The sequence below is a fragment of the Misgurnus anguillicaudatus genome, chromosome 22, assembly GCF_027580225.2.
Source record: "Misgurnus anguillicaudatus chromosome 22, ASM2758022v2, whole genome shotgun sequence".
NCBI lineage: Eukaryota > Metazoa > Chordata > Actinopteri > Cypriniformes > Cobitidae > Misgurnus > Misgurnus anguillicaudatus.
Window position 1 is genome coordinate 27,162,330 of NC_073358.2, and position 26,992 is coordinate 27,189,321.

The 26,992-nt window shown below is 38.0% G+C and overlaps 2 protein-coding genes across 6 annotated transcripts in view; both read left to right on the top strand.

The window, feature by feature from the left end:
* The window catches only part of pld2 (phospholipase D2), a 34,376-nt gene extending 23,219 nt beyond the window's left edge, over positions 1 to 11,157 (top strand). The window contains exons 20-26 of the mRNA XM_055199818.2: positions 674 to 762; positions 3,923 to 4,036; positions 4,144 to 4,193; positions 4,673 to 4,807; positions 4,989 to 5,142; positions 8,609 to 8,726; positions 9,304 to 11,157. Coding sequence (XP_055055793.2) covers positions 674 to 762; positions 3,923 to 4,036; positions 4,144 to 4,193; positions 4,673 to 4,807; positions 4,989 to 5,142; positions 8,609 to 8,726; positions 9,304 to 9,528 — 885 coding nt within the window. The 3' untranslated portion in view covers positions 9,529 to 11,157. The remainder of the gene's footprint in view (positions 1 to 673; positions 763 to 3,922; positions 4,037 to 4,143; positions 4,194 to 4,672; positions 4,808 to 4,988; positions 5,143 to 8,608; positions 8,727 to 9,303) is intronic.
* Positions 11,158 to 11,494: 337 nt separating this feature from the next.
* mink1 (misshapen-like kinase 1) overlaps positions 11,495 to 26,992 on the top strand; it is a 67,687-nt gene continuing 52,189 nt past the window's right edge. For 2 of the 5 annotated variants that reach the window (XM_073861145.1, XM_073861147.1), the window contains exons 1-2: positions 11,495 to 12,726; positions 20,666 to 20,731. In XM_073861145.1, the coding sequence (XP_073717246.1) occupies positions 12,670 to 12,726; positions 20,666 to 20,731 (123 nt within the window). In that variant the 5' untranslated portion in view covers positions 11,495 to 12,669. The remainder of the gene's footprint in view (positions 12,727 to 20,665; positions 20,732 to 26,992) is intronic. The other 3 variants (XM_073861146.1, XM_073861148.1, XM_073861144.1) reach the window with 2 other exon arrangements.

A 26,992-nucleotide genomic window follows, 5' to 3' on the forward strand; every position in this document is an offset into this window, starting at 1 on the left:
CAACCAGATTTAGAAACGTCTCTTTTGAAGAGACAAACGACAAAGTCGCTTATAATGTGAATGTACCTTTATGCCCCATTCAGACCATAAGCGAATAGCAGTAGCAGAGCGACATGATCTCATTAATTTCAATGGAAATGAACTTGCCGACTTCTGGCGACACGAGCGACATTGACCGTTGGCGACTGAGTGGGGTGTGTAGCGACATGACAAAGTTGAGAAAAGTCAAACTGTATTCGACTGATAAGCGACTTTAGGGAGCGACTTACCAATGAGAGCAAAGCAGTAGAGCAAAGCACGTCATGCACCTCTCGTCAGTTAATGGAGTGGACGGTATTCATTTGTCTATGACAGCCAGATTTAGAAACCACCTCCTAATGACCTAATTGAAAGAATCAAGCGACACACAGCGACAAAGTCGCTTGTAATGTGTATGGGGCATTAGTTGTCGTTTTTTGACCTCTTTGACCTCTGCCTTTAAAAACAATAAGATTTTGGTCATTAAATGCTAATACCATGTTTACAAAATAAGTTTAAGTTTGGCCATAAAGGTTATGAAATGATTACTACAAGAACTTCACAGACAATAACACGCATGTGGTTCTCACTTTTGCAGTATGTGATATAGAGTCACCCCAGAGGCAAACCATCTGCTGTTCCCATTCTTTTTCAGAATCAGTTCTTCATCAGCTGCGCAGATGAGAAGAGCGTACACAACACCATCGGGGACGCTATTGTCAAGCGAATCCTACGTGCTCACAGGTGTGTTAGCAGTGTGAAACATAATACAAAGTTATCTGTTGTGCAGTCGGGGTTCAAAATGACCTTTTTGCCTTACCTATCAATAGCTATGTCTCCATCCACATATTTTTATGCGCTTTTTGGAGATGCCCATAAAAAACACTGGATGGAAACATTCTAAAAATGTGCATAAAAATAATATATATTTATTATATACAAAAATACAAAAGATTATACCGTATTTTCCGGACTATAAGTTACTACGGACTATAAGTTGCATCATTCAAAAATGCGTTTTGAAGAGGAAAAAATTATATAAGTCACACTGGACTATACGTCACATTTATTTAGAAAATGATTTTACAAAATTCAAGCCCAAGAACAGACTTTTAATCTGGAAAGGCAAGTTATTCAACTAAACAGTGGCACACAGAACAGCAGCCTGAATAGGTGTTTGTCCATGTTAACATAACATTAACATTTATTCAGCTAACACAATAGCATACAGAACATACCTGGGAGGCTAAATAGGCTATATTAACATGACCAAGCCAATTCAAGTTCACCAAGCTCCCACATCACTAAATCCATTAAATTGGATAAATACCGGAGCAGCATAGAGCAGACTCTCGCAGCTGTAGACGGTAATGGTTTCTCTTGGTTCATATGAATTAATTTTGACATAGAAGTCGCACCCGACTATGAAGTCGCAGGACCAGGCAAACTATGAAAAAAGTGTGACTCATAGTCTGGAAAATATGGTATATAAATATATAATATTTATCAGGAAGTGACAATTTTGCACTCTTCAGCTCACTTGATGGAAATTCATGTTTTATTTGCAAATTTTTTATGCGTTTTTACAATTATGCGCATAAGTTTAATACGCAATCTTGGATTAAAACATAGCTACTGATTGGTTGCACTGAGAATAAGATGTTCACGTTCATGAGATGTTTGTCTTTTTTACCCCAGAATTGTATATCAGTGACACATAGCACATGTTATTGAGTTACTAGCAGGGCTTTGAACCAGATTTTTTCCCCAATTGGTTCGTTCCGAACAGAAACTGTATTTTAACGTTTACGGATTTCAGTTCAACCATTAAATTGACATTCCCGAATCGGTTAGAACAAAAAATAAAGTTCCCAAACCGGTTAAAAACGTTCCCCGTCAGCTGTGGGACATACAAATAAGTAGGCTGATCATTAGGGCATTAAAGTTAAATGATTAGTCTACAAAATTTGTAAAGGGCTCTATATTGTTATCAAACATTAAAGGTGCAGTGTGTAATTTTTAGAAGGATCTCTTGACAGAAATGCAAAATAATATACAAAACTATATTGTCAGGGGTGAATAAAGACCTTTCATAATGAACCATTATGTGTTTCTTACCTTAGAATGAGACGTTTTTATCTACATACACAGAGGGTCTCCTTACATGGAAGTCGCCATTTTGTGCAGCCATGTTTCTACAGAAACCCTTAAAGGGACACTTCACCCATTTGCATTAATCTTTGTATAGTTAGAACCCCAGACATGCTTCTGAATGGTCGTGCATCATTTCCTCAGTTTCCACTGTGACAGGAGAAATACAGATTTCAATGTTGCACTTCCTTCTTTCAATGATGTAAAAATCATCATTTTGCATCATTGAAAGAAGGAAGTGCTATATTTTTGTTGAGGGAGTGAGACTACAAACACCCCTTTTTTCGGTCAAATAGGCACCAAATTCGAAATGTATGCTACATTTCGACTACAAATATGACACACTTTCAATAAAGATTAATGTTTCTACGGGTGAAATTCTCCTTTAATGGACAAACTTTTTTTACTAAGTTGTCTCTGACGATGACATGTTTGGGTGGTGGCGGCTACAGTAACCTCTCTATGTGTTTCAAAACTGAGGGGTGAGCAGTGGACTGAGCCATTTGTTGCAATTTGCAACCTCACCACTAGATGCTGCTAAAATTTACACAATGCACCTTTAAAAAAGGCTACATTATGTAAGCGGCATAACTGTAATTCTGACCTTAACATGTGCACACACACAGACGGAGGACGAATTCCAAATGGTGCTTCGGGGAGAAGATGCAGCATAAATAGTCGCTCCACATAAAGTGAAAATTATGTTGTTTTTCATTGCTTTATTCGCCAAATGGATTTTAATGGACTACAGTATGAGACACTATAGCGCAACTCTCTCTCAAGTTTATACATCCATTCTGATCTTTGAAGGGCATAGGGATAATCATGTTTGATTGGAGTCGGCCTTTGCAAGCCTTTGAAACACGTGCAAATGATCAACTTTCTATTTAAATTTGCGTATTAATCCGCGGATAGAAAGCGAGCCGAACCGTGGGTCCTGATCTGTATGGATCACGGATCAACTGCGATCAGTTACACCACTAATTAGTATTAAAAAACAAACATCTTGAGATAATTGGTAGCCTACAATATTTCCCTCTTATGATTGAGCATTAGAGACTTTGGCTTGAGTAGGTTACTTGCTGGTGGCAAGCTTCTCATTTCTCCGATGAGTCAACGATGAACGGAAGTTCACTGAGTATTGCACAGAAATCTTGTCGAATAACGAAAAAAATTACGGTATTAACCGGTTACCGTTATTTTAAAGAAACGATTCTGTTCCAGAACTTTTTTTTTTTTGAAAGTTTCTGGTTTTGTTTCTGTTTCTTACAAAACATCACAAGTTTCTGGTTTTCGTTTTCGTTCCGTGAACCGCTTCAAAGCCTACTAGCAGTGTCATAAAAAGCATAAGTTAGTCAAACACTGCCTCCTATAAAATGTGAAGATACATCTTGATTTTTTTCCTCATTTTGTTTTACTGGCAATATAACTGTAGTTGTTTAAGGAATGTTCCATATAGATATATGGAAGCCTGAAAAAAACTGTATGTATCCCAAATAAACTTTGGTAATTTCCCACTGGGATAAAAGATAAAATTTCACGCTTTGTTAATTTTTTTTAGGCAGACAGTTTGTATGATTTAATTTTGAAGCATGTATTATACCATATTTTCCTTGTCAACTATTCATTTTTCTAGAATGAAGTGAAGGCTTTGTTTCTCTGCTGTGTGTGTGTGTGTGTAACTCTCTCTCTCTCCTCTCTCTCTCTCTCTCTCTCTCTCTCTCTCTCTCTCTCTCTCTCTGTGTTGGTATAGTGAGGGAAAGAAATACAGGGTGTTTGTTGTAATTCCGCTGCTGCCCGGGTTTGAGGGTGACATCAGTCAGGGAGGAGGAAACGCCATTCAGGCTATACTGCATTTTACCTACAGGTGCACACATAAACACATCTACATTAATACCATAGTGACGAGACAAAATACTTGATCATTTATTAGTAAAACATCCAAAGAATAAACTTTTATTATTTCTGGTTTAGGACAATTAATAGAGGAGAGCACTCCATCCTGTCAAGATTAAAGGAGAAAAGTAAGTGTCTGACAGAAACTTATTTAGCTGTCTGCTGTTTTGACAGTGTGGTACATTTTTGCATCCTGTCATGATGAACTAAATCTGTCACTTTCAGTTCTCTCTGTCTGTTAGTGACTCTAAGGGGCGGTTTCCCAGACAGGGATTAGACTAGTCCTAAACTAAAATAAATGTAAGAGCCGTCCAAACTGAAAACAACTTGCACTGACCTATCTTAAAATACATCAGTGTCCTTTTGTTTTGCCTCAAAATGCACACAAGTAATATTTTTAGTAAGGCATGTTTGTTAAAACTAGTTATATTTTTTAATTAAACTAAGACCAGTCCCTGTCCAGGAAAGCACCCCTAAATGTCTAACATAGATAAATCATTAATGTTTTCTTTTTTCACCCAGCCATGCGTTACCCATTGTTCAACCCATTAAGCAATCACACAAACGGTCTGCTATTGTTTTAATGACTGTTGCATCTTTTTATCAGTGCAGGATGAATGGACACAGTATTTTTCTCTGTGTGGTCTGCGCACACACGCTCAGCTCAGCAATTTGCCTGTTACAGAACTCATTTATGTCCACAGCAAAGCCCTCATCGCTGATGACCGCCGCTACATCATAGGTGAGGCCTTCAAATGAATGTAACTTTGTAAAATTGACCATCAGAGACAGCCATATATGTATATGACACAGGATTCTCACAGTACTATTTCTGTTATGATCACGAGCTCTAAAGGCCATCTGCTGGCAGAAGGTGAAAATGTGGCTTTTAAGTTCTATCCTTCCTCTCCTTTTGTTATCAGGGTCAGCCAACATTAATGACAGGAGCATGCTGGGTAGTCGTGACAGTGAGCTGGCCGTGCTGGTGGAGGATGAAGAAAGTGTTCCTTCAGTCATGAATGGAGAGGAGTACCAGGCCGGGCCACTAGCACTCGCCTTGCGAAAGGAGTGCTTTGGGTGTGTATATATGTGTGTGTGTCTAGGATAAACTTGGCAAGCTTTGTTTAAAGGGGACATTTCACAAGATTTTTTAGATGAAAATTGAATCTGTGGTTTCCCCAGAGTACGTATGTGAAGTTCTAGCTCAAAATAACACATAGATAATTTATTATAACGTGTTAAAATTGCCACTTTGTAGGTGTGAGCAAAAATGTAAATTGTAAACGGGAACCCTGCAGTACACTTTTTTTGGCAAACACATACCTGTGTGTGAGCACTAAACCTGTATACCTGCACTATACCTGTATATATACTTATAGTGGGAAAATTACAAAAGGGGATGCACCGAAACAACATTTTTGTGCCGATATCAATATTTGATTACTTATGCTGCATTCAGACCAGCCACGGTAGAGGCGTCAAGTGCGAGTGAATTCAATGTTAAGTCACTGTAATGCTGCGTTTACACCAGCCACGGTAGAGGCGTCAAGTGCGAGTGATTTCAATGTTAAGTCAATGTGAAGACGCATTGACGCACGTCTGGAGGTCTCGTGGCGTGAATGAGGCATTTAGCGCGGTAGATGCGTCTAGTGTGCACGAATGCCGCGAATTGACTGTCTGGTCTGGTGCGCACGAATGGTGCTTTTTGTGCATTTTGTGTTTGATGCGAATTTGCAGCTGATGCCCGAGTTGAAAAATTTTAACTTTGGTGGATTTTCGCGCCGCGCTAACCAATCAGGAACCTGCTTGCTGCTGTGGTGGCAGCCCTGCCCAGAGTCACTCATTCAACATGAAGGAACACTTTATATTGTCAGTGAGCAGTCACCTGGAGCTATACAACACAAGTTCTTATTTCTATAGAGAGAGGAATAAAAAGGACCTCGCTTGGAAGAGTGTCACTGAGGACATTGGGCAACGTGGTAAGTTGTAAATACACATTTCACTTTTGAGTCACGTGATGTTTATCGACCTGCGGCATTCCCGCCGTTTTTTCAACTATTTTCCTCCTATAGTAAGGTGACCAAATACAAACCGGTAACTCTCTCGATAAATGCACAATCAACATCAGCCATCTTGCAAACAGACAACCGCATAGCACTTGCCCCTCCCACAAGAAGCGGATTTTGCCTCTGACGCGCGTCAAATGCATTCAAACTGTTCAAGTGGCAAACTAGGTGCGGTAGACGCGATTTTGACACCTCAAACTCGGCTGGTGTAAATGCAGCATAAAGGCGCGTTGGTACGCGTCTGGAGGTCTTGCGGCACGAATGAGGCGTTTAGCGCGGCTGGTAGACGCCATTCCGCGTTACCCAATGAGGACTTGCTCTAGTAGTGACGTGATTACAGGAAGCAAGCGGATTCGTAGAAGCCCCTCCCATGACACGAATTTCCACGTGAATGTGTCGATGACTAGAATTTCACGTGTGAATGAATTAAGTAAACTCAAAATGTTCAAGTGACAAACTAGGCGCGGTAGACACGATTTTGACACCTCAAATGCGGCTGGTGTAAATGCAGCATAAAGACGTGCTGGCGCCATCTGGAGGTCTTGCGGCGCAAATGAGGCGTTTAGCGCGGCGTGGTAGATGCCATTCTGCATTACCCAATGAGGAGCTTGCTCTACTAGTGACGTGATTACAGGAAACGAGCGGAGTCGCAGAAGCCCCTCCCATGACGCGAATTTCCGCGTGAATGTCTCGATGACTACATTTTCACGTGTGAATGAATTGAGTAAACTCAAAATGTTTAAGCGGCAAACTAGACGTGAATATGACGCCTCAAATGCGGCTGGTGTGAACCCACAGTTATGCTACGTACACACCAAACGCAGGGCATCACGTTACTCGTTCTAGATTAACTTGGTGTAACTTCATGTCATGCGAATTTTTCACCCGAGTTGAAGTGCAGAGTGTACAAACTGCACTTCTGTTGTTATTGTCACCCAATTCAAAATAATTGCACAGCATGAAATTTGATGCATTTGGTGCACTGTTGGTGGACTGCAATATATTATGCACACTGTAGGTAGTTGAGGAGAACCCTTGCACTTTGGATCAAGGTGTGTAAGGATCACCATCCAAATGCCAATCACTTTTCCATCTCTCTCTGAAATACCATAATAATGCATCTCTTAATGTCTCTACAATGTATGACTAACTGATGGATCGGTGTCTGTGCAGTAAAGCTGATGCTTTTATTCTTTTATATAATTTGTTCTCCTATCTGTGTAGGAGTGTGTGAGAGAAAGAGGTGTGTGTGTGTGGAGCAATGTGTGTTAGTACGATGCGTTCCATACCGCCAGCCTCCAGAACATCTCTTGGTTGCCAAGGGAAACAGTGCGATGCTTCAAATAATATATTTGTGTCTGTAGCACCTTTCACTGCTGGCCTTGGGATATGACCTTAAACGACCGAGTTCAGTGTGCATATCTCTGGATCATGTGATTTGAATAAAATTATTCCACTTTAATCTTCTTATCTGATACAAAATGTTTTTGCACATGTCACTTTTTTATTTGTGTAGATTTTCGACAGAGCTAAAATGCATTCAGTCTGTCTAAAAGTTGGTTAAATCAGCACATTTTGGTTTCTCTTTCTGTATTTTTGTTGACTTGGCACTAATGCACAGAATCACTGATTATGAAAATGTTTAAAATTTAGGATTAAGCTTCAGGGTTCCTACGGGTGATTGAAATCCTTGAAAGTTTGTGAGTCTGGTGGAAAACATTCAAGGCCCTGGGAAGTTTTTGAAAATATACATACATGGATACAGGTCATTGAAAGTGCTTGAATCTATTTTATGCAAGATGTTTTCTGGAAAAAAATCCATATTATTCCCTGTGTAGTGTAGAATAATATCATAAAAATTCTAGACTTTTTAAGCACAAATGCTAAACTGTTCGCTTTAAATGCTTATATCTTCTGTATGCGAATGTTGATTCATACCAAAATGCTTTTTTTGCATAGTTGTGTTTGACACATCTTGGGTTACTTATGTCACTGTTGTTCCCTGAGAAGGGAATGAGACGCTGCATCTCTCTTGCCATACTTTCTGCGTCCCTATAACACGTCTTTGGCAATATTTTAGATAGCGATATACTTCCTGGCTCCCGCGTCACCCTGTCTTTGTCAGTAAGCTTCACCATTGGTTGAATTTGATATACACATTCAGACACATTTACCCTTGGGGGCGTCCCCAAAGTGTCACCGTAGTGACACAGCGCGAGTTCCCTCAAAGGGCACTGTAACAATGTATCTTTAATGGTAACACGATGTAACCTTGCTCTCAATTGAAATGTGTCCCCCCATTTAGTCCCTGAATTTGAGGGTGTTGGGCCTGGAGAGTCCTTGAATTTGAAGTTAACTAAGGTGTGGGAACCCTGAATCTTAAAGTATGAAGATATTTACAGTATGTGAAATGTGTTTTAGGTTTGAAATAATAAGAATTTAGACTAAACAGTTTTTCTCTCCCTTATAAAATACAGTGTGCTTCTCGGAGCGAAATCTGACCCAACTCTCAACATTGACGATCCAATTAGTGATCATTTCTTCAACAACGTTTGGAACAAAATTGCCCAATCAAATGCTGACATCTATGAACAGGTGAGAAACAGAGCTTGTATTCTCAGCAGTAATATGAATACACTCCCCATCTATCTGATGTCCTTTATTCAAGGTTTTTATTTACATTTACTGTGCATCAGTGTTGGAATTGGGGGTGGGGGCTTGGGGGTCCCGGACCTCATAAGCATTGAGGGACCCCCTATAAAGCACAAAAATATGAATATGGGGGAGCTTTCTGTTTTTTATTAAAATACTACATAAATGTAAAATTCTTATGCTGTGCCACCACAAAGTGATAAATGTAAACTCTCAAGTCTTAGCTAGGGGACCCCTATAATCTTTGACATAATTTGAATACACTGGATGCGTGTCTAAACTATGACAAGACCTTTAATTATTGTAATTTGCAGGTTCTAAGTAGTCCTGCAATACTATAGCACAACACCCATATACTTCTCTTGTAACATAACCCATATATTTACACTGACAATGCTAATCTCTGTTATTTCAACGTGGCTGTTGGAGTACTTTTGGATTATATTTCCAAGATGTTTCTTAGTTTAAAATAAACATTGGATTGTGTCATCTTTGCCTTTGTCTCCTCTTCGTGTTGCAGGTCTTCCGATGTCTTCCTCTGGACTCCATTCGCAACTTGCGTGAGCTAGTGGACCATGTGAATGCAAGAAAAATCAGCCTTGCCGACCCCGAGAAAGCCAAACAAGAACTTCAGGCCGTCAGGGGCATCCTGGTCCATTTCCCGTTGCACTTCCTGTGCGGGGAGAACCTGCTTCCACCGCTTAAAAGCAAAGAAGGAATGGTTCCTGTGGAGGTGTGGACATAGCAAGCAGGAGTACAGTGTCAAACTGTACAATAAAACCAAAGATGAAAGACAAAACAGTGTATCGTACATCATCTGAGCTTACTAAGGAAGAAGCTACTACGTCGCAGAATGATAAATACACTTGTCTTTCAGTTTAACCACTAACCACAGTACAGCGTACTAACACACGACAAAGTTGTACAAGAATCTAATCGTATCTATGCCAGAAGTACACTATGCACCTTGAAAATGATGTGAAAATAACATTAATTCATTACATAGATAAAATATAAATGACGTAGATGTTCTCTAATCCCCATGTACTAACACATGATCATGTGCAAATATATAAGCACCTTCATGCCAGAGGTACATAATGCACTTTGCAAGTTATATGAAAATAATGAAATAACATTCAAAACATAAAGATGAGGCAGGAATAAATAGATACTCTCTAATGCCTATACTAACACATGATAATAAGAAAAAATATACCCATGCCAGTAGAAGACATTGCACTTTAGAAGTTATGAAATAACAATTAAACAATATTTAGGTTATTGTATAGGAAAAAATAGAAATTACATATGTTCTAATGCTCTTTATGGTCTTTAATTTAATGATCTATATATATATATAGATGGCAGAGAATGTGCTGCATATTGACGGCAGAATGAGAGAGGAAGGAAGAGATGTAAGGGTGAGAAAAAGAGAGAGAGCAAGTGGAGTATTTTTGATGACCGAGGAACAGAACGTACATTTATTGTTGTGAATGTGTGTGGGTGGATGGCATTGCTTTACCTCCTTTCCCCTCTCTTTATTTCTCTTTCTTGCGTGCACTACACCTCAATGCGGTGGCAGCAAATCTGTCAGAACATTTGTGGTTGTTATGGTGACGGGTATAAAGAGCCGACTTGGTCTTGGCTGCTGAAGGAGATCGAGAACGAACGAAAAAGAGAGAGGAAGAGATAGTGAAACAGGAAAAAATAGATTAACTGTAAATCTGAAGACAAAAAACTAGGATAAGATACTTGGTAAGGTAAATTGTGTAATGTTTTTTGAAACAGGTAGGGGGAGGTGTTATGGGGATCAAGGTGGGGCAGCAAACAGTAAGATATTCAGGGGGAGTCTCAGCTCCAGATTTATCACCCCCATCACCATGACAACCAGGAGAAATTGTTATGTAATAATGTCAGCGGTCCAGAAGATTCCACTTTCTGCTTTTGGAGGGGTGTCAAAACATGTGGAGCATACTGCCAGAAAAGCTAATTTTGTCTGATTTGAACTTTTACTTTAAACTTTACTAAAAATGTTATTACTAATATGCCTGCAGAATGCTGTACAAATTGTATGGAATGTTGTATGTGACCTTTATTGAATATGAAGAAAATGTGTAGATTTTAACCACTATATTGCCATGATGTACTGTTACATTCCAATCGCATATCAACCAATCACGTTTCCTTTTTATAAACGGACAAATGTTATTTTTAAAATCACTGTGTGTACACTTTCAGACATTTTAATGTATCAATCTGCTTTTGAATATTTTTACATTTTTCATGTACGTATGCTTTATTTAAAAGCATACAGAACTGTTAAAACTACTGTTAAAACACTACTAATAATTAAAATCAATATTGACTAACACTATCTGTGTGTTATTACAACGTAAAAGTGTGTGTGTGTGTGTGTGCGCGCGTGCGCTCGCGCGCAACATAAAGGCACGTACATGTCTTCAAACATCTTCTAAAGTAACATCGGCCTTTATAGCGCTTTTATCTTTGTGAAAGTTTTGTTAAGATGAATAATTTCAATATATTCACTTCTGCCAATACGCGTTTATGATTTTTGTGGTGAAATAAATCTGTACGGCAGCTTCTGTTGTACAGCGAAGGTAGCTTTATCCTTGCACCACCTGTCTCTATTCCAACTCACTCAGGTAGTTTGTCCCTGCTGTAGCACCGTAGCGCTTCTTCCACAGTACAGGAAGACTAGAGTGAGAAGTATGGGAGGAGAAAAAAAGAAAACGCTTGGAAAATAGTGCTGTGTGTTTGCAGTGGGGGACGTCATAGCCCGAACACAGAAGTAGGAATAGGATCATACCAAGACACTGTGGAGAGAGAGAAGTTGAATCTAAAAAAAGCAAAACATAAGACATTACACAAAACGGACAAAGTTGATTTTCTTAAAGTCCCAAGGCGCCTCGTTAGAGAATATGTGAAACGTAATATTTGTGAATCGTGACCATCGCAGGCCCGCTCTGAGTGAAAACAAGGGACTGTTTATGATTTCCCGTTCTTCCCCCTCTTCTTCTCTCCAACAAATCGGCGGAGGTTTTGCGCACAACCGGGAGGCGCCGCTGACTGACGGCAGGAGGGAATGAAAGTTTTCCAGGCGGGCGGAATATTATTCGACGTAAACACTTCTTGATTTTGACAACGGTGTCGCGTATTTCAATCTGATACGCGTTTTGGAAAACTGGGGCCAGTTGTTTAGGCGACTGCTGACATCGAAATCCAGTTAGAAATCCTGTTTAAGGCGTGTGCGTGGGTTGCGCCGAACATGACGGTTGTGGCAGATTGACGCGGATATCACGAGCGCAGCTGTTTTGGACCCAGGCGTCCTATCTAAAGTTGTAGCTTTTAATTAAAATATTTCGGATTATACTGCATGTGAATCTATAAATCTTATATTTTGACAGTTGTAGGTTTGGCTTAGTTTACGCAGTACTGCCAGTATGAGTGTAGAGAGAGAGCGCAGAGTGGCACATCTGATCGGATCCGAGCAGCGCTTCGGGCTTGTGTAAATGTTGCCATGCAATCTTTAGGATTATAGGGTGAATCGCAAGTATTTATCATCTATAAATGCCGTCCAGGCTCTCGATCATCTCCTGCTAACGTTCGTCTGAAGAACAAGATCACTTTGCACTGAAGACCCTCTTGTTGTCCGCTAAAAATATTTTATGGGCAGAAATCCTGCAGCTGTTTTCGCACTCGGTTAAACTGGCGGCGACGGGCACAAGCCAAATGTTTCTCCAGGAAACTCAGAAGTTTTTATGAACCGTAAAATAAACATTGTGGAAAATCAATCACAATATCGAAGCTGGCGATTTGGAGTACGCATTTTTAATCGTCGCTGCCTTGGGAAACTGCTGTAAAAATGTCAGAAAACGCACCTACGCGGAGTCTGGATGACATCGACCTGGCCGCCCTGCGGGTGAGTTCTCGTGTGTTTGCTGTTTATTCACCTGCCTGCACCTGCCAGAGTCCTTCACAAAGAAAGAAATCCCTCAAAATGTAATCACTGTCAATGTTATGTGTTTTGAATATATGCGAAAGGGGAAAATGAAACGATTAAGGGCTGTTCTTAGCAAACTTAAAGCTTTAGAAAGGTGTGTATCTGGACAGTGGTTTGATAGCTCTTAGGCCTCGTTGTGTAAGATAACAATCTTGATTTTGAGTGTTTATATGTCCTATGTAATGTATAATATAAGAAACGATCTCTCCCTATGACATACACAGCTGTGGTTTGGGAGGGCCTAGCTTGTAAACAATTGTTGACACCAAATACTCGTTCACTCACTGTAATGTTAGAATAGCTCCCTTGTTATATGGGAAATACCCAGCCTTAATACTATTGCAACTTTCCTTTTAGATAACAATCATTTACTGTGATAACATACAGTATATGCCTATGTAATAGGGTTTTTAATCTAGCTTGATTTAATAATAATTAGCTGTAATACCATATTAACTCATTTAATGATGATTTTGTATTTCCTATTGACTAGATGACATCATATTTTAGCTGAGGAGCTAACCGTGTTAGTCCATGTAGTTAATATGTGAACAGAAGGCTAATCTATTCATAACTTAGTGCTATGTTAGCAGGTGGCTAATCCAGTGTTCTAAAGCTAATTACTCTTACCATTAAGGTGCCTTCCTGCATATAGATAAGGTCACGCACACACACAAATAACACACATTCATTATTGTTTGTGGCATCAAGCTATGTCCCCTACCACAACTTGACACATTTATGCACTTAGATCACTTATGTTGATAAACAGTTGTGATTAAGCCAGGAATGTATTGTACTGCGCTTCCCATAACCTTCGTTCTCTTGTTTGTGGTACAGTGGGTTATTGGGCACGTCTCTCCAGAGTCTCCGTGTTATATTCCCCTAAGGATAGAGGTAGAGCGGGAACATGATGATTCACTTGAGCACATTGTTTGATAGCTGTCCTATGTAACACCCACTTCCACAAACACGAATGTATGAGTGTCTCTCACACACTGTTATACATGTTTAGTGGAGCAAAACATTTTTAGACTATCAGAAGAGGGCAGCTTTACATTTGACCCTCTAGCTAGAATCTTACACAATCGAGGAAGTTTGTTACTTCATTGTGTTTGAACACGACAACAACAGCTCTGCTCTACGCTTCACCTGTGACCATCTCAGTTTCAGTTTTTGTATATCTAGATAACACAAAAAATGGGCGAAGTTATTTATTAGTATGCAAATCCATCTGTTTTGTAGAGATGTTTCTATTATATACAGTAATTACAATAGTAACCATTAAGTGGGTTGCTTATGTAAATCCAATAGGCTAATGCCATTGCAACTTCAAACCAAAATGATGCACTTATTTAACCAAGCAATTGTGTAAACAATACTGATTAGAGATGACTCCAGACATTCTGTTATGCTTTACTGATGTAATAAAAGATCGTCATTGTCTGATCAGAATTTCGGCTGTTAAACTTAGGCCAGCTGTACGTTGAGATAAGAAGCAAGTAGTTTATTGGTAGCCACTTCATGAGGTTACACGTTAATGATGAAAATTGATCTAGTAATGCTTAAATATTGATAACAGTAGTCTGAGTATGATGGACTTACCTTTGGCTCTGATGACTTTGACTCTTGTCAGATAATTGTAAAGGATATCACCTGACTGTTTAGTCCAACCTTCGGTTGAATTAAAGGTGTTTTACACTAAAAATACATTAGCAAAAACTCAATAGCTACTGTTTACTGTTTACTCAGAATTAGACAATACTCTTATTTTAAAGCAACATTATGTAGTTTCCATGTAAAAATGACTTACAGCTCCCCCATGTGGTTGAAAAGCGCAACAGTGCCTGGTATCAGACACTCCTCTGCAGGCAGGGGGAGGGGCGGGGCTGTGTTTCCTACCCTCCACCGCCACTTTCAGAGTGTGCTTGTAGCAGCTAGGAGGCTGCTCAGGTTGCAGCAACAGTACAATTTGTCCAGTTAAAAGTTCTATCACTGAAATAATTTTAGAGACATTATTTAAAGGTAAAAAAACTACATAGTGTTGCTTTAACGTTATACGTTATAGCAGTGGCAAGGGCCACTCAGATTGACGGCTGGCCCACCCAGTCAGAAGAGACACAAAATAAAATTAGAAGAAATCCCGCATAAATGATAATGATCTCTTTAATAATATTCGCTCAGACATATACGCGTCAATCATAAATAAATAACTATAGAAAGTTTATCATTTGCCTTACAAATGTTAACAGGCAAGCCATTTTAAACTTTTGAGTGCAAGATGTTAAAGTGAGCCGTTTTCTGTGCGCAAAGACACACACACACTCATACGGAGATGCGTGTTTCAAAAAGCACGCAAACACAGCATCCATGCACTTGTCAGGACACATACCGTATTTTTTCGGACTGTAAGTCGCTTCGGAGTAAAGTCGCATCAGTCAAAAAATGCGTCATGAAGAGGAAAAAAACATACGTATAAGTCGCACTGAACTATAAGTCGCATTTATTTAGAAAAATTTTTTTCAGCTGCATGTTTTACTTACTGCAGTTTGTAATCTGCAGAATAGGATTTTCTTTTTGGGGTCATTTTGTTTGTGTTAAGTCTTTCTCAGTAGTCTTCAAGTTAATGTTTCAGTTAACAGTTTTTTAGTTTTCAGTTGTTTTCAGTTCATTTCAGGGGTACGCTACAGGAGCAGCATATAATGCCCTCTGGTGGCTGTATACGGTAATGTTTTATATTGTTCATGTTAATTTTGACATATAAGTCGCACCTGATTATAAGTCGCAGGACCAGCCAAACTATGAAAAAGTGCGACTTATAGTCCGGAAAATACGATACACCCCAAAGTATCTCGAAAAACCACAGTCTTTGCAAGTATTATCATGAAATAGTCAGAGTTGTGTGTTAAAGTGAACGCAAACAGTACATGAATCCATGCTTATCCGGTCTTAAAGTGGCAGTATACCCTTGAGCAATCTGCTTATCTTTGTGCCATTATGTTAATCAAACAACAGAAGACAAAAGGAAAATCACTTAAGATGTTAAATTGCACAGTATAGTAAAAAAATCATAAAAGTATTCATCATAAAGAAAAGCCGAAAACAAGTTTTGTATTTGCATTACAATTTCAAAAGAAAGGCATGATTAGTAGACTTGCCATTTTTGTTGATCTAATTTGTCTGTTTACATGAATATGTAAATGTTAAGTATTGTTAAGTAAGTTTATTCTTGCATGTGTTGATGTATCAGATTCAGTAGGTTACAGTTCAGTTCATGTGGGATTTTTTTGGTGACTATGCAGGGAATATCCAGACATAAAGTTTTGTTCTGTCACTCGTCAGACCTACACTGACATGCACACACATTTTAAGATGTAGCCCATATTTTAAATTTTTAAGCTTGCTTATGTCTCGGTTTCTCATCTTTCTTTTTAATTTCTCTCTTTTTTGCTTTATTTCATAGTGAAAATGCCTGACTAACATTTTAAAAACGTTCTTCCCTCTGTTCTTCCTTTTTCACTTTGCTTATGTTTATCTGTAGGGACAGACATATAATCTGTTTATCACCTTATTAATTTATTTATTCTCCAGTCATCTTACCTATCATCTCCATTTCTCTGTCTGTCTCTCTCTCTCTCTCTCTCTCTCAATAAGAAAACTGATGGTCTCTGGTGTATAGACCAATTTATGTAGACCACTCTGTATCTGCCAGCTTGTCGATGATGTTATTATCCTGCGAGATCTTTGTACTCAGCCTGGATGTTATGAGAACATTATATATTCTATTCAATTAAATTCAACTTTATTTATATGGCGTTTTTTCACAGTTTACACTGTTGCAAAGCTACTTTACAGAAGAGACAGAAACAGAGAATGTACATAAACTCAAACATACAGTACAAGTGGCGCTTTCCATTGCATAGTATCCCACGGTTTGGTTTGGGTCATGTCGGGTCAGCTTACCTCACTTTGGCTTGGTTAGCTTTTCCATTGAGTTTAGTAGTTCAGAGTGGGATGGATTATAGGCGTGTCGTTATATTTGCGCTGCCTACTGCTGTGACATCATCTGAGAGCGTCGTTGTACATTCCCATACATTTATTTATTTCTCAGTCCGCTACAAACTTAAAATTGACCACCACAAATGGTCACGTTTATCACTACCTCTGTTTCACATAACAGTTTCTGTACAAACACCCGTGGCATCGGTCGACGTGCTCCACTAAGCCTCATTTAATTGCATTTAAGCGTATATGCAGACATGCACGTCCAGAATGTGCCGCCACAAACTGCAAGCCTGGAAAAAAACTGTTATGGTGTTCCTGATTCACAACCTGTGGATGTTTTTCATCGCTAAAAGGGCTTTTGGGAACTTACAGCAAAGCACAGATGACAACAGGTTTACTCGAGACAGTGCAAGCTAGCATGAGGGTAAAGCTAATCTTTTACATAGCGATCAGTGATGCACGGGTTGAACCGGAATGAGCAGGTGCTTGCGGTTACGAGTCATCCAAAAATATTAATGATATTCGGGTCGCGGTCGGTTGGGTCTTTTGAAATAAAGATGCCAATTAACCATTTAAAAAAATTACTACTTTTAAAAAATGCGGGCTAGGGAGCGGGTCGTTTACAATATTTTTTTTACATTTTTTTTGCGGTCCGTGTTGCTGGCGGGTTAGTTGAAAACGTTTGTCGGGTGCGGGTTGTTTATACATTGACCCATGCATCACTAATAGGGATGACGCTCATAGTGATGATTCTCTCAGACCAATCAGTGATCTACAGTGTTTTCGCCTCACGTTTTGGTATCGGCTCGGTTCGCTTGGAACCCCGACCGAGGTGGTACTAAAAAAAGTATTGGGTACTACATACTGGACCCAGTGGAAAAGCTCCCAAAAGTAAGCTGACGCAAACCAAACCGTGGTTTACTATGCAATGGAAAAGCGCCATAGGAGTTCAGATAGAATATCTGTTAAATAAGCGGTAGCTAAACCATTTAAGGTTTTGTAAGTAGCAATGTTTTGTAAATGATACAGAATTAAATTTGTAACTAGTGTAATAATGATGCAGGAATTGAAAGAATAAAATACCTGTAAGAACTCTAGTAGCTGCAGTTCTGCAGGATCTGTTGCAGTTTGTTTAGTGAGGATGCAGGGCAGCCACCTAAAAGTGCATTTACAATAATTCGGTCTACATGTCATGTTCTGCAGCTCGACAGTGTTTCCGAGAATGATAGAGGCTGTTTTTGTGACTTATGAAATTTTATTTTCAAAGGACAGATTAGGGCTGGGACAGTTAATCGTGCAATTTTGGAAAATTGAAAATTACGGTGAAATGCCACTGGGTGATTCTAACAAAATCCAGAATTAGAAGGTGTCCAGCATCAGAATTTTTTAAAAAAAACCTTGAAGCCAATTTTTTATGCACATATAAGATTAAGGTCTGAACTTACTATAACCATTATTTTTAGAGGATTTAAAAAATATTTCCTACAGAATTCTTTACATATTTTTAGATTATCATTATCAAAAATTATCATTACCGCAACATGATATTAAATTAAACATATGCATTTACAAACTCATGTTTCGGTAATGAGAACTAAAAAGTTGTCTAGGTACTATGAAAAACAAAATTTTAACTTTTATCTGGAGCGAAAAAAATAAGAACTGCTTACCTGGTAGCCATCTTGAGTGTCACAGTCAATTATGTCCCTTCCAACAATTAAAAAAAAAAAAGTTAGTTCATTGAAGGCGTAAACAATGATTGAAAACTGTTGAGGAGGATGAGAAAATTGGTCTTGGGCACCTTGATATTCCTTATTATTGTCTGTACATTTACCAATGATCACCAACCATGTTTCTTTACTGTAAATGTTTATAGTATATAACATGCACTGAAACTTTTCATTTTTTAGATTTTTTAATTATAAATATTTCCATGTCAAAGAACCCAAATCCAGTCATGGTCACGTACGTGAAGAGATGTTTGTAACTGCATGCTTCTTATTTTGATAGCATTTACTTATTTTATCAAAATGTTTCATAACACCTCATAAGTCTAATTTCGCAAGAACCACCCCACTACATCCAAAAGCCAAAAGGTGCTCTCGTGCAGAAACTCAATATGCAGAAGAATAACAGAAGAAGTATCATAACATTTACACATGCAGCTCAAGGAAATGCCCATAAGCATTTTTATATAGCTGTTCTTCAAACTCTTTACGAGTGTTATAAGTGACTCAAACTGTAGGGCAGATTGCTGTCTAGTATAAAGCACCAGTTTTTAACTGTGTTGGCTGAGGTGACAGTACATCTGTCTGTTTACATTTTGCTTACAGGTCTTCGGTCCGATAAGTAGTATTTCTGTATTATGTAAATTTAAAAGAAGGAAATTACAGGTCATTCATTTTATTGTCTTGAACGCACTCTGCCAATTTGGATATTTTACATATTTCAATCGTTTTTTATGAAATGCATAACTGCTTATCTGTGCATAACAATGGAAACTAATTTCGTGATTTCTAATAATTTTGCCAAAGGGCAGCATGCATGTATATTCAGAATAGCAAAGGCCCTAAAACAGACCCTTGTGGTAGTCCATAATTTACTGCCGTTAGTTTTGATGATTGCCCACTTAGATGAACAATTTTGCAGTTTCTAAAGGGGCACATGCAATTTTTAGATGAACAAAAAATGTGTTCTCACATTAGTCATGTTGTTTTATGATTTAAAACTTTAAAATTAATTATGTGAGAGTGTGTTTGCTCTCGTTTTCTTTTCGGCATCTTACTGATGGTTTCACATTACAGTTTAGCACTCCAAATCTCTTTGAGAGAGAGAGAGAGAGCGAGGAAGAGATTAAACAAGATTGCAGTTATTGGAGGCAGATGAGAGAGAGATGATCATGGTGTGTATGTGTATATGTGTGAGCTGGGAAGAACGTTCGCCCTGTCCACCCACAGAGCTGTACTGAGGCCATATTGAATCACAGTGTGTTTGTGTCTGCGTGAGCTGCACTGGCTGGTTTTAACCCTCTACTCATTCTTGTTTCTGGCTGCATTCCCCAGCTGAAGCCATACATATAATCTGCATAACGCATCATAGCAGCTTTATAATAGGTTAATTAATTCTCTTTTTTTTAACCACTAGATTGGAAAAACATTACACAAGTTCACAATAGAAGTTAATGGTCCTGTCATTGTGGTGTGTGCCATTAGAGTAACTCGTGTGAGAGAAAAAAATTAAATAAAGATGAGATGTTTCCTTTCGAAAGCATTGATTTCAATCTGTATGATTTTGATGTGAGAGAATAGGACAGCTATGCTAAATAGAGATGTGATGATGTTTCAACACTGCACATAATCATTTCTTTATAGTGTTTTTCACAATCTAAACATTCCTAAAACAAGATAAGTGTACTTACTTGTGTAGAAGATTTGTGTACAAGACTTTTAAGACTATGCGTTTTATATTAAATTAAGTTTTATTTACAACATTTGCAAAGTATTTTTCAGGCTCAAACCTCACCAGATTTTGTTAGATTTCTGCTTAAAAAAAAAGAAAAACTTGCAATTGAACAAGAAATACTTTCTCTGGAGCAATGGGTTATGCAATTTTGCTTCCCAAATAATTTTATCTTTTTGTGAAATGTTTAGAATAAAAATATACCAATTAAGATAAAGTACAGCCAAAAAATCTTTACGATGCAAGTGATAATATGCCTTACTCAAAGGATTACATTTTTTGCATCTTACAATATTATCTTAAACCAAATCCAGCTCTTACAACTCTTATACTGTTGTTAGGGTTACACGATTGAATTATTTTTGTAATAATACAGATGATTTCTCTTTGCCAGGACCCAGCAGGTATCTTTGAGCTGGTGGAGGTCGTGGGCAATGGAACATATGGACAGGTGTACAAGGTGAGATGAAGGAAAAATGCAATATTTTGTTTGGTGTAAATACTGTACATCTTGTTACGTTAATAACAAATGATCTTGTAAGATAGGCTCCTATTAGTGTTCTTAGAAAAAACTGTAATGTATGCTAATATTAGGGTTGCACGATAAATCGCATGTGATTTGTACAAAGCCGTAGTTCCCCTACAAGCCATGCCATATCGCATTAGGGATGCTTAACAATTAATCGCGATTAATCTATAGCAGAATAAAAGTTTTTGTTTACTTCATATATGTGTATGAACTGTGTATAATAACTTTGTATAAAAAAATGCACACACATGCATGTATATATTAAAGAAATGTTTACATGTTTATATACATTTGTATATTTATGTATAATTTATATTATACACTAGTCAACATTTGAAGTGGATCAAAACCATTCCTAAAAGTTGTCTTAAAACCAATACCCAGTACCCATTCTTGTCTAAGGACAACTTTGATGAATGTTTTTGATCCACTTCAAATGTTGACTAGTATATATAAATATAAATACTTAATATATATATTTAAAAAATCTTAAAATTTAACATGCATGTGTGCATATTTATATATACATAATTATTATACACAGTTTACACACATTTATGATGTAAACAAAAACTTTTATTCTGCTATAGATTAATCGTTAAGCATCCCCGATTGTCAGTGAAATAAGGTTTTGTGTAGTAAATGCCGCTCCATCTGAATGCAGGTGATGGCGATTTACTACTAATCAAGGAACTGGCTTTACTAACAAGATACACATGACTATCACATATGATTTATTGCGCAGCCCTAGTGGATATTGTACATATTGTTGTGAGTAATGAATGATGTCAGTGGTGGTAACAAAAAAGAGAAAAAGAATCAGTTTAATAGTCACGACATTATTACGAAAAAGTATTTTAACAGAAAAAAAAAATACATTTCACCTTATAGGAACCACGTGGATCTCTAACACTTGTAATGTCATTGTACTTAAAGACTGTAGTGTAGTGATTTAACCTTTCAGACCTCTGTAATTACTGCATTGTATGATGACTTGAGCTATCTTATCAGAGTTTGTAGGGTGTAATTTATACTTCAGGCTTTATTGTTGGGGAAATGTGTAATTTGTAGCCTGATGTGAGGATATAGTTTATACAGTGATGTATACGTTTGTAGTTTGATAGTTTAGTTGTAGTCCATCTTAGCTTTAATGTTGTGTTAGATTCTGAATTTGGGTAGGATGCTTTTTGGATGTTGCTATTAACAATCTATGACATTACAGAAACAAGCTGGGAAAAATAAAAATAATTAATAAAATAAATTTTATTTTATGTGGAAAAGGGAGGCTGCTAGGGAAATATTTTCAGTTAGATTAATGTACTGTATTGTATTTTTTGTACATGAGTATTAATATAAGATAGAAAACAATTTCTCAGAATAACTTTATTACCTTGGTTTCCATCACATTTTGCACATTTTAAAGTCCCGCATCAGTGATGAAAATGTCAAATTTTGAATAAAAGTCCCTTGATTTGCAAAAAAAGTTTTTACACTCGCTTGAGGTGGTTTTTGACTTAGGCGAATAATGGGAGATTGAAACGCATCTGCTGAATAAATTCTGACGTAGCAAACACAAAGCACATTACTTTGTGTATTTGGTTTAATGCAAAGTGTTAAAAAACAATATTTTCTACATACCGTACATTTTTTTAGCACCTCAAAGTCCCGCCCATCTGTAACAGGTCGTTTTGTACAAAACTTAAAACTTTGCTCATCGTTCTGAAAAAGCGCGGTGTGAAGCAATTGGCCAGATATCCAATGCACTGTGATTGGCCGAATATCCTCAATTATGTAAACGGAAATGTGACGTTCCATACCATGTTTTGAAAGATGAGCTCCCAAAGCAATAGTGAAAGCCAGGAGATACTATCGTCTTTACTACCTTATTAATACGAGCCTGAATCTGACTCAGAAAACACAGATGGCTAAGCTAATTGATTAACTTTACCAGCGCGATGTGAGCAGAACATAACAGATAAGGTAACAGGTAAGGTAAAGGATACTAAAACATAAAACCATGTCTGCATTTGTGATTGTAGAAACGACAAACAAGCGCTCATCTGCACTGCTAAAAACTAATGTTTGAATCGTCAGTAGGAATTTTTTTAAATATGAAAACATCGGCTACTTACAGGATGTCAGTCAGCAGAACCAGAATGTAGTTGCAAAGTTGGAATTGCTCCACTTTTTAGACGAAGCCTTTGTGTACATCCAGCGGTGTACTCCCCCCATGTTTAAAAAGTAGTCCTTTTGTAAAATATAGGGCTGCCTAACGATTAGTCGTGACTAATCGTTTGCAGAATAAAAGTTTTTGTTTACATAATATATGTGGGTGTACTGTGTATATTAATTATGTATAAATAAAAACACACATGCATGTATATATTTAAGAAATATTTCCTTGTTTATATCCAATTTTGTATTTATATATAATTTATATTATATATAATATATAAATATTTATTATATAAATACATTTTTTCTTTAAATTATACATTCATGTGTATGTATTTATTTATACATAATTATTATAAACAGTACACCCTCATATATTATGTAAACAAAAACTTTTATTCTGCAAACGATTAGTCGCGACTAATCGTTAGGCAGCCCTAGTAAAATATGCAGCACACAATCGAACATTTGGGCTGGATTGTTCTGAAACAGTGTTGTAAATAAAACCTAACTGCTGGGGCCCGTTTCAATAAGGAGGTTCAACCAACTCTGAGTTTAAACTTGAACTCTGAGTTGATTTACTCTGAGATAGTAAACTCTGAGTTTTCGGTTACAGAAAAGCTGATCTGAGTTAGTTCAATCGACTCTGAGTAGGTTGACTCTGAGTTAAAGGGAAACTTCACCCATTTGCATTAAGCTTTGTACCGTTAGAACCCCAGTCATGTTTTTTAATGGTCGTGCACCATTCCTTCAGTTTCCCCTGAGAGGGGAGAAATACTGATTTCAGTGAGGCACTTCCTTCTTTCAATGATGTAAAAATCGTCATTTTGCGTCATTGAAAGAAGGAAATCCTGTATCTCTATTGAGTGTGAAAGACTACAGACACTCATTCCTCATTTTCCCAAGGTGGGGGCTATGGGTGGGACCCACTCACGCTTCAGACCAATTACAGATAAGTGGGTGGGACTTACGAAAATATACGAACACAGACCGAAAAAAACACGACCAGCCGCCATCTTTATGCTAAGCTAAGCTAAACAGAAGTTGTGGAGCGAGCCAGAATTCATGTTACAATAACAGTGGAAGTTAATCAATATTACATGGAAGAGGGTGATTTTACAAGCGTGATGCTCTAATCCGCTGTTCATTGCACCTTTATGAGCCACAATACTGCAAAGAGCTGAGACAGATGTAGGAACAGAAGCCCGAGGAGTAGGCCGGAGCCTGGGCGTCGGCTGGGTAGAGGAGCCCGGTGAAGAAGCAGCAACCATCGGCCTCTGCTGCGTAGAGAAGCTTGCCTGTTCTCTCGCTGTGTGGCTTCTTTATAACATTTCTGCATCAGATAAGGATATGGACGTTTGTTTGGTGAAGGTTTCTATGCAAGAGAGGAACTTTGCGCGCGTTTGGAACGTTTATTTCACGGACATGTTTCGGTTTACGAGCAGACGCGCTGGGGAGTATATAAGCTTGGACGGACTCGCGCCGTTTGCTTTCGGTTTAACATTTCTGGATCAGATAAGGATATGGACGTTTGTTTTGTGAATGTTTCTGGTCGCGTGCTTATTTCAAAGACGTGTTTCGGTTTACGAGCACAAGCTCAAAGAGCTGAGGCAGCGCGTCTGTGGATATATTGTGCAGGGGACGCGTTTGTGTGGAGGAGGATGGAGTGATAAACGGACGTCTGACTAAAGTGAGTGTTTATATTTTCTTTGTTATACTAACGTGGCATTTATGTACACAATAGCATATCTGAGCGGTGTTTTATATGTCTATATTGTGAGAGCAGTGAGGAAAATAATAACACAAATGTAATTACAGTAAACAAGAGACAAAAAGAAAATTGGTAAAACTAAATAAACATTTAAAATGCATACACTTTTTTTAAGTACTTGGAAAGACATTTGTACTGCGCATCTGAAACCGCACGTTACTGTTTGAATAAGACTTTGCTACACACCAGGCCAGAGTGTTATTGTGTGTACCACAATGTAACATCACGTTTAAAAGTAAATCATGATTGGTGTCAGTCAGACACAGTGGTGGTGGCTATTTTCTTTGTTTTACTAACGTGGCATTTATGTACATAATAGCATGTCTGAGCCGTGTTCCGAGTAATGGGAGTGGCTTGCAGAGCTGTGCATTGTGGTGCATAGTGGCAGTTGTAGTTTTTCATACAAATGTGCTCTAAAGTCACATTTTGTCTTTTCTCTGTCAAATAGGCACAAAATTCTACATTTATGTTACATTTTGACTACAAATATGACTCACTTTCCATAAAGATTAATGTTCCTATCGGTGAAATGGCCCTTTAAGCGCGTGCACAGCCACAATGAAAAGCCATCATCAATGGAGATCAGATATTACGATTTACCATGGCAACAGCACGTGACAAAGAGGTCTTAATCATTTTTACTACTAAAACTGAAAGTGTTACTGCAAGTGTACAGCAACTACGAGCATATATGTTAAAGAAAAGAGTTGTTTTTGTAAATTGCTACTCTAGTAAATGCGTACAGTTAAAATATCCGAAGTAAATAAACTGAGGACTGTACGTTATTATATTAATTTACATGCACATGCAATCCCATGGACAAAAAGATGACAGCAGCTCAGCTAAAATAAAATTAAGCATAATACTTTGTCATATAAGGCTACGAACTTTACAAATGTTTGTCATGAATAAAACAAAAATTTGCACAGCCGGGATTCGAACTCCGATCGCCGATGGGACGCCTGGCCCAACTACTACACACAGCACTACCCACTAGACCAGCGATAATGACGAGTGGATGCGTAAGAAATGTCAAGGCAACTGTATAAATGTAAGAGCACCACAAAGACTGATATTAGTCATATAATGATATTTATATATCTAAAATGACTGCAAAAAATAATTATTTCGCTCACATAAATGTAAGCGGATATGACAAAAAACACTCGGGGTCTCAAAATCCTCTCGGGACATAAATTTAACTTTCTACAAATGAATGCAACATCATCATCTACAAGATTCTCTAAAAGTACATGACATTTTAGTCACTAAGACGATCTATGCACCTAAGTATATCATATTAGCTTTAAAATTCATATCAATTTAATGTATTAATTTTTTTTAGTTGAAAGTTTAGTGTAATATATAAAAATATAAAGTCGTAAGTTAAAATGGTTTGCACTGGCAATTTAATTATAACTTAAAGACAGCTAAAAATTTTTTTACAACGTACATGATAAAAATTTGCACAATGAATGAATGTACTAAAGCAACTAACAAGATTAAACACCGCTACTCCTTTAAAAAAGGGGAGGAGACCACAAGAAACTCAGAGTTTACAGGATAAAACCTGCTCCCGACCAGGTTAGGTTCAGAGAGTATGTTACTCCGGAAACAGACTCTGAGTATAAGTAACCTCTCCTTCTGAAACAGGCTTGACTTACCCCGCTGTCTCAGGTTTAACCTACCTCCCTTTTTGAAACGGAAAACTCAGAGCCCCCCCTACCTCAGGGTTAACAAACTCAGAGTTTTCACTTAACCACCTTTCTGAAACGGGCCCCTGGTCTATTGGAAAGCCAAACAAAGTAGTTTTGCAACAAAACGCAGCGTCTGCTCGACAAAGCGGAAACAACAATACTACAGCGTGATTGAAAGTTACACCCTCTATCTTTGCGTATACATTAGGACAGTGTTATAAAAATGTTCAAACCAGTATGACCTCTAACTGCATGGGCGTGTTTGAACTGCCGTTTTAGGTGGTCGTGGATGAGGCTTCACCTTTAAAAAGAAGATATCTTTAGATTTTTTAACTTTAATTTTTGCAACTTTATGTGCACAGACATCTTTTAACAGTATAAAAACAAAGGAAAATCGGGTCATATGACTCCTTTAAACCCACGTGACTGATCGTCTGTATCCGCTGACGTTGTCTTTTCCATATGGGGCTCGACGTCATTGTAATGCCCTTGCTGCTAGTGCCTGCATCAAAAATTCTGTATGGTTTCTTCTGTACACAGCTTTCAGTT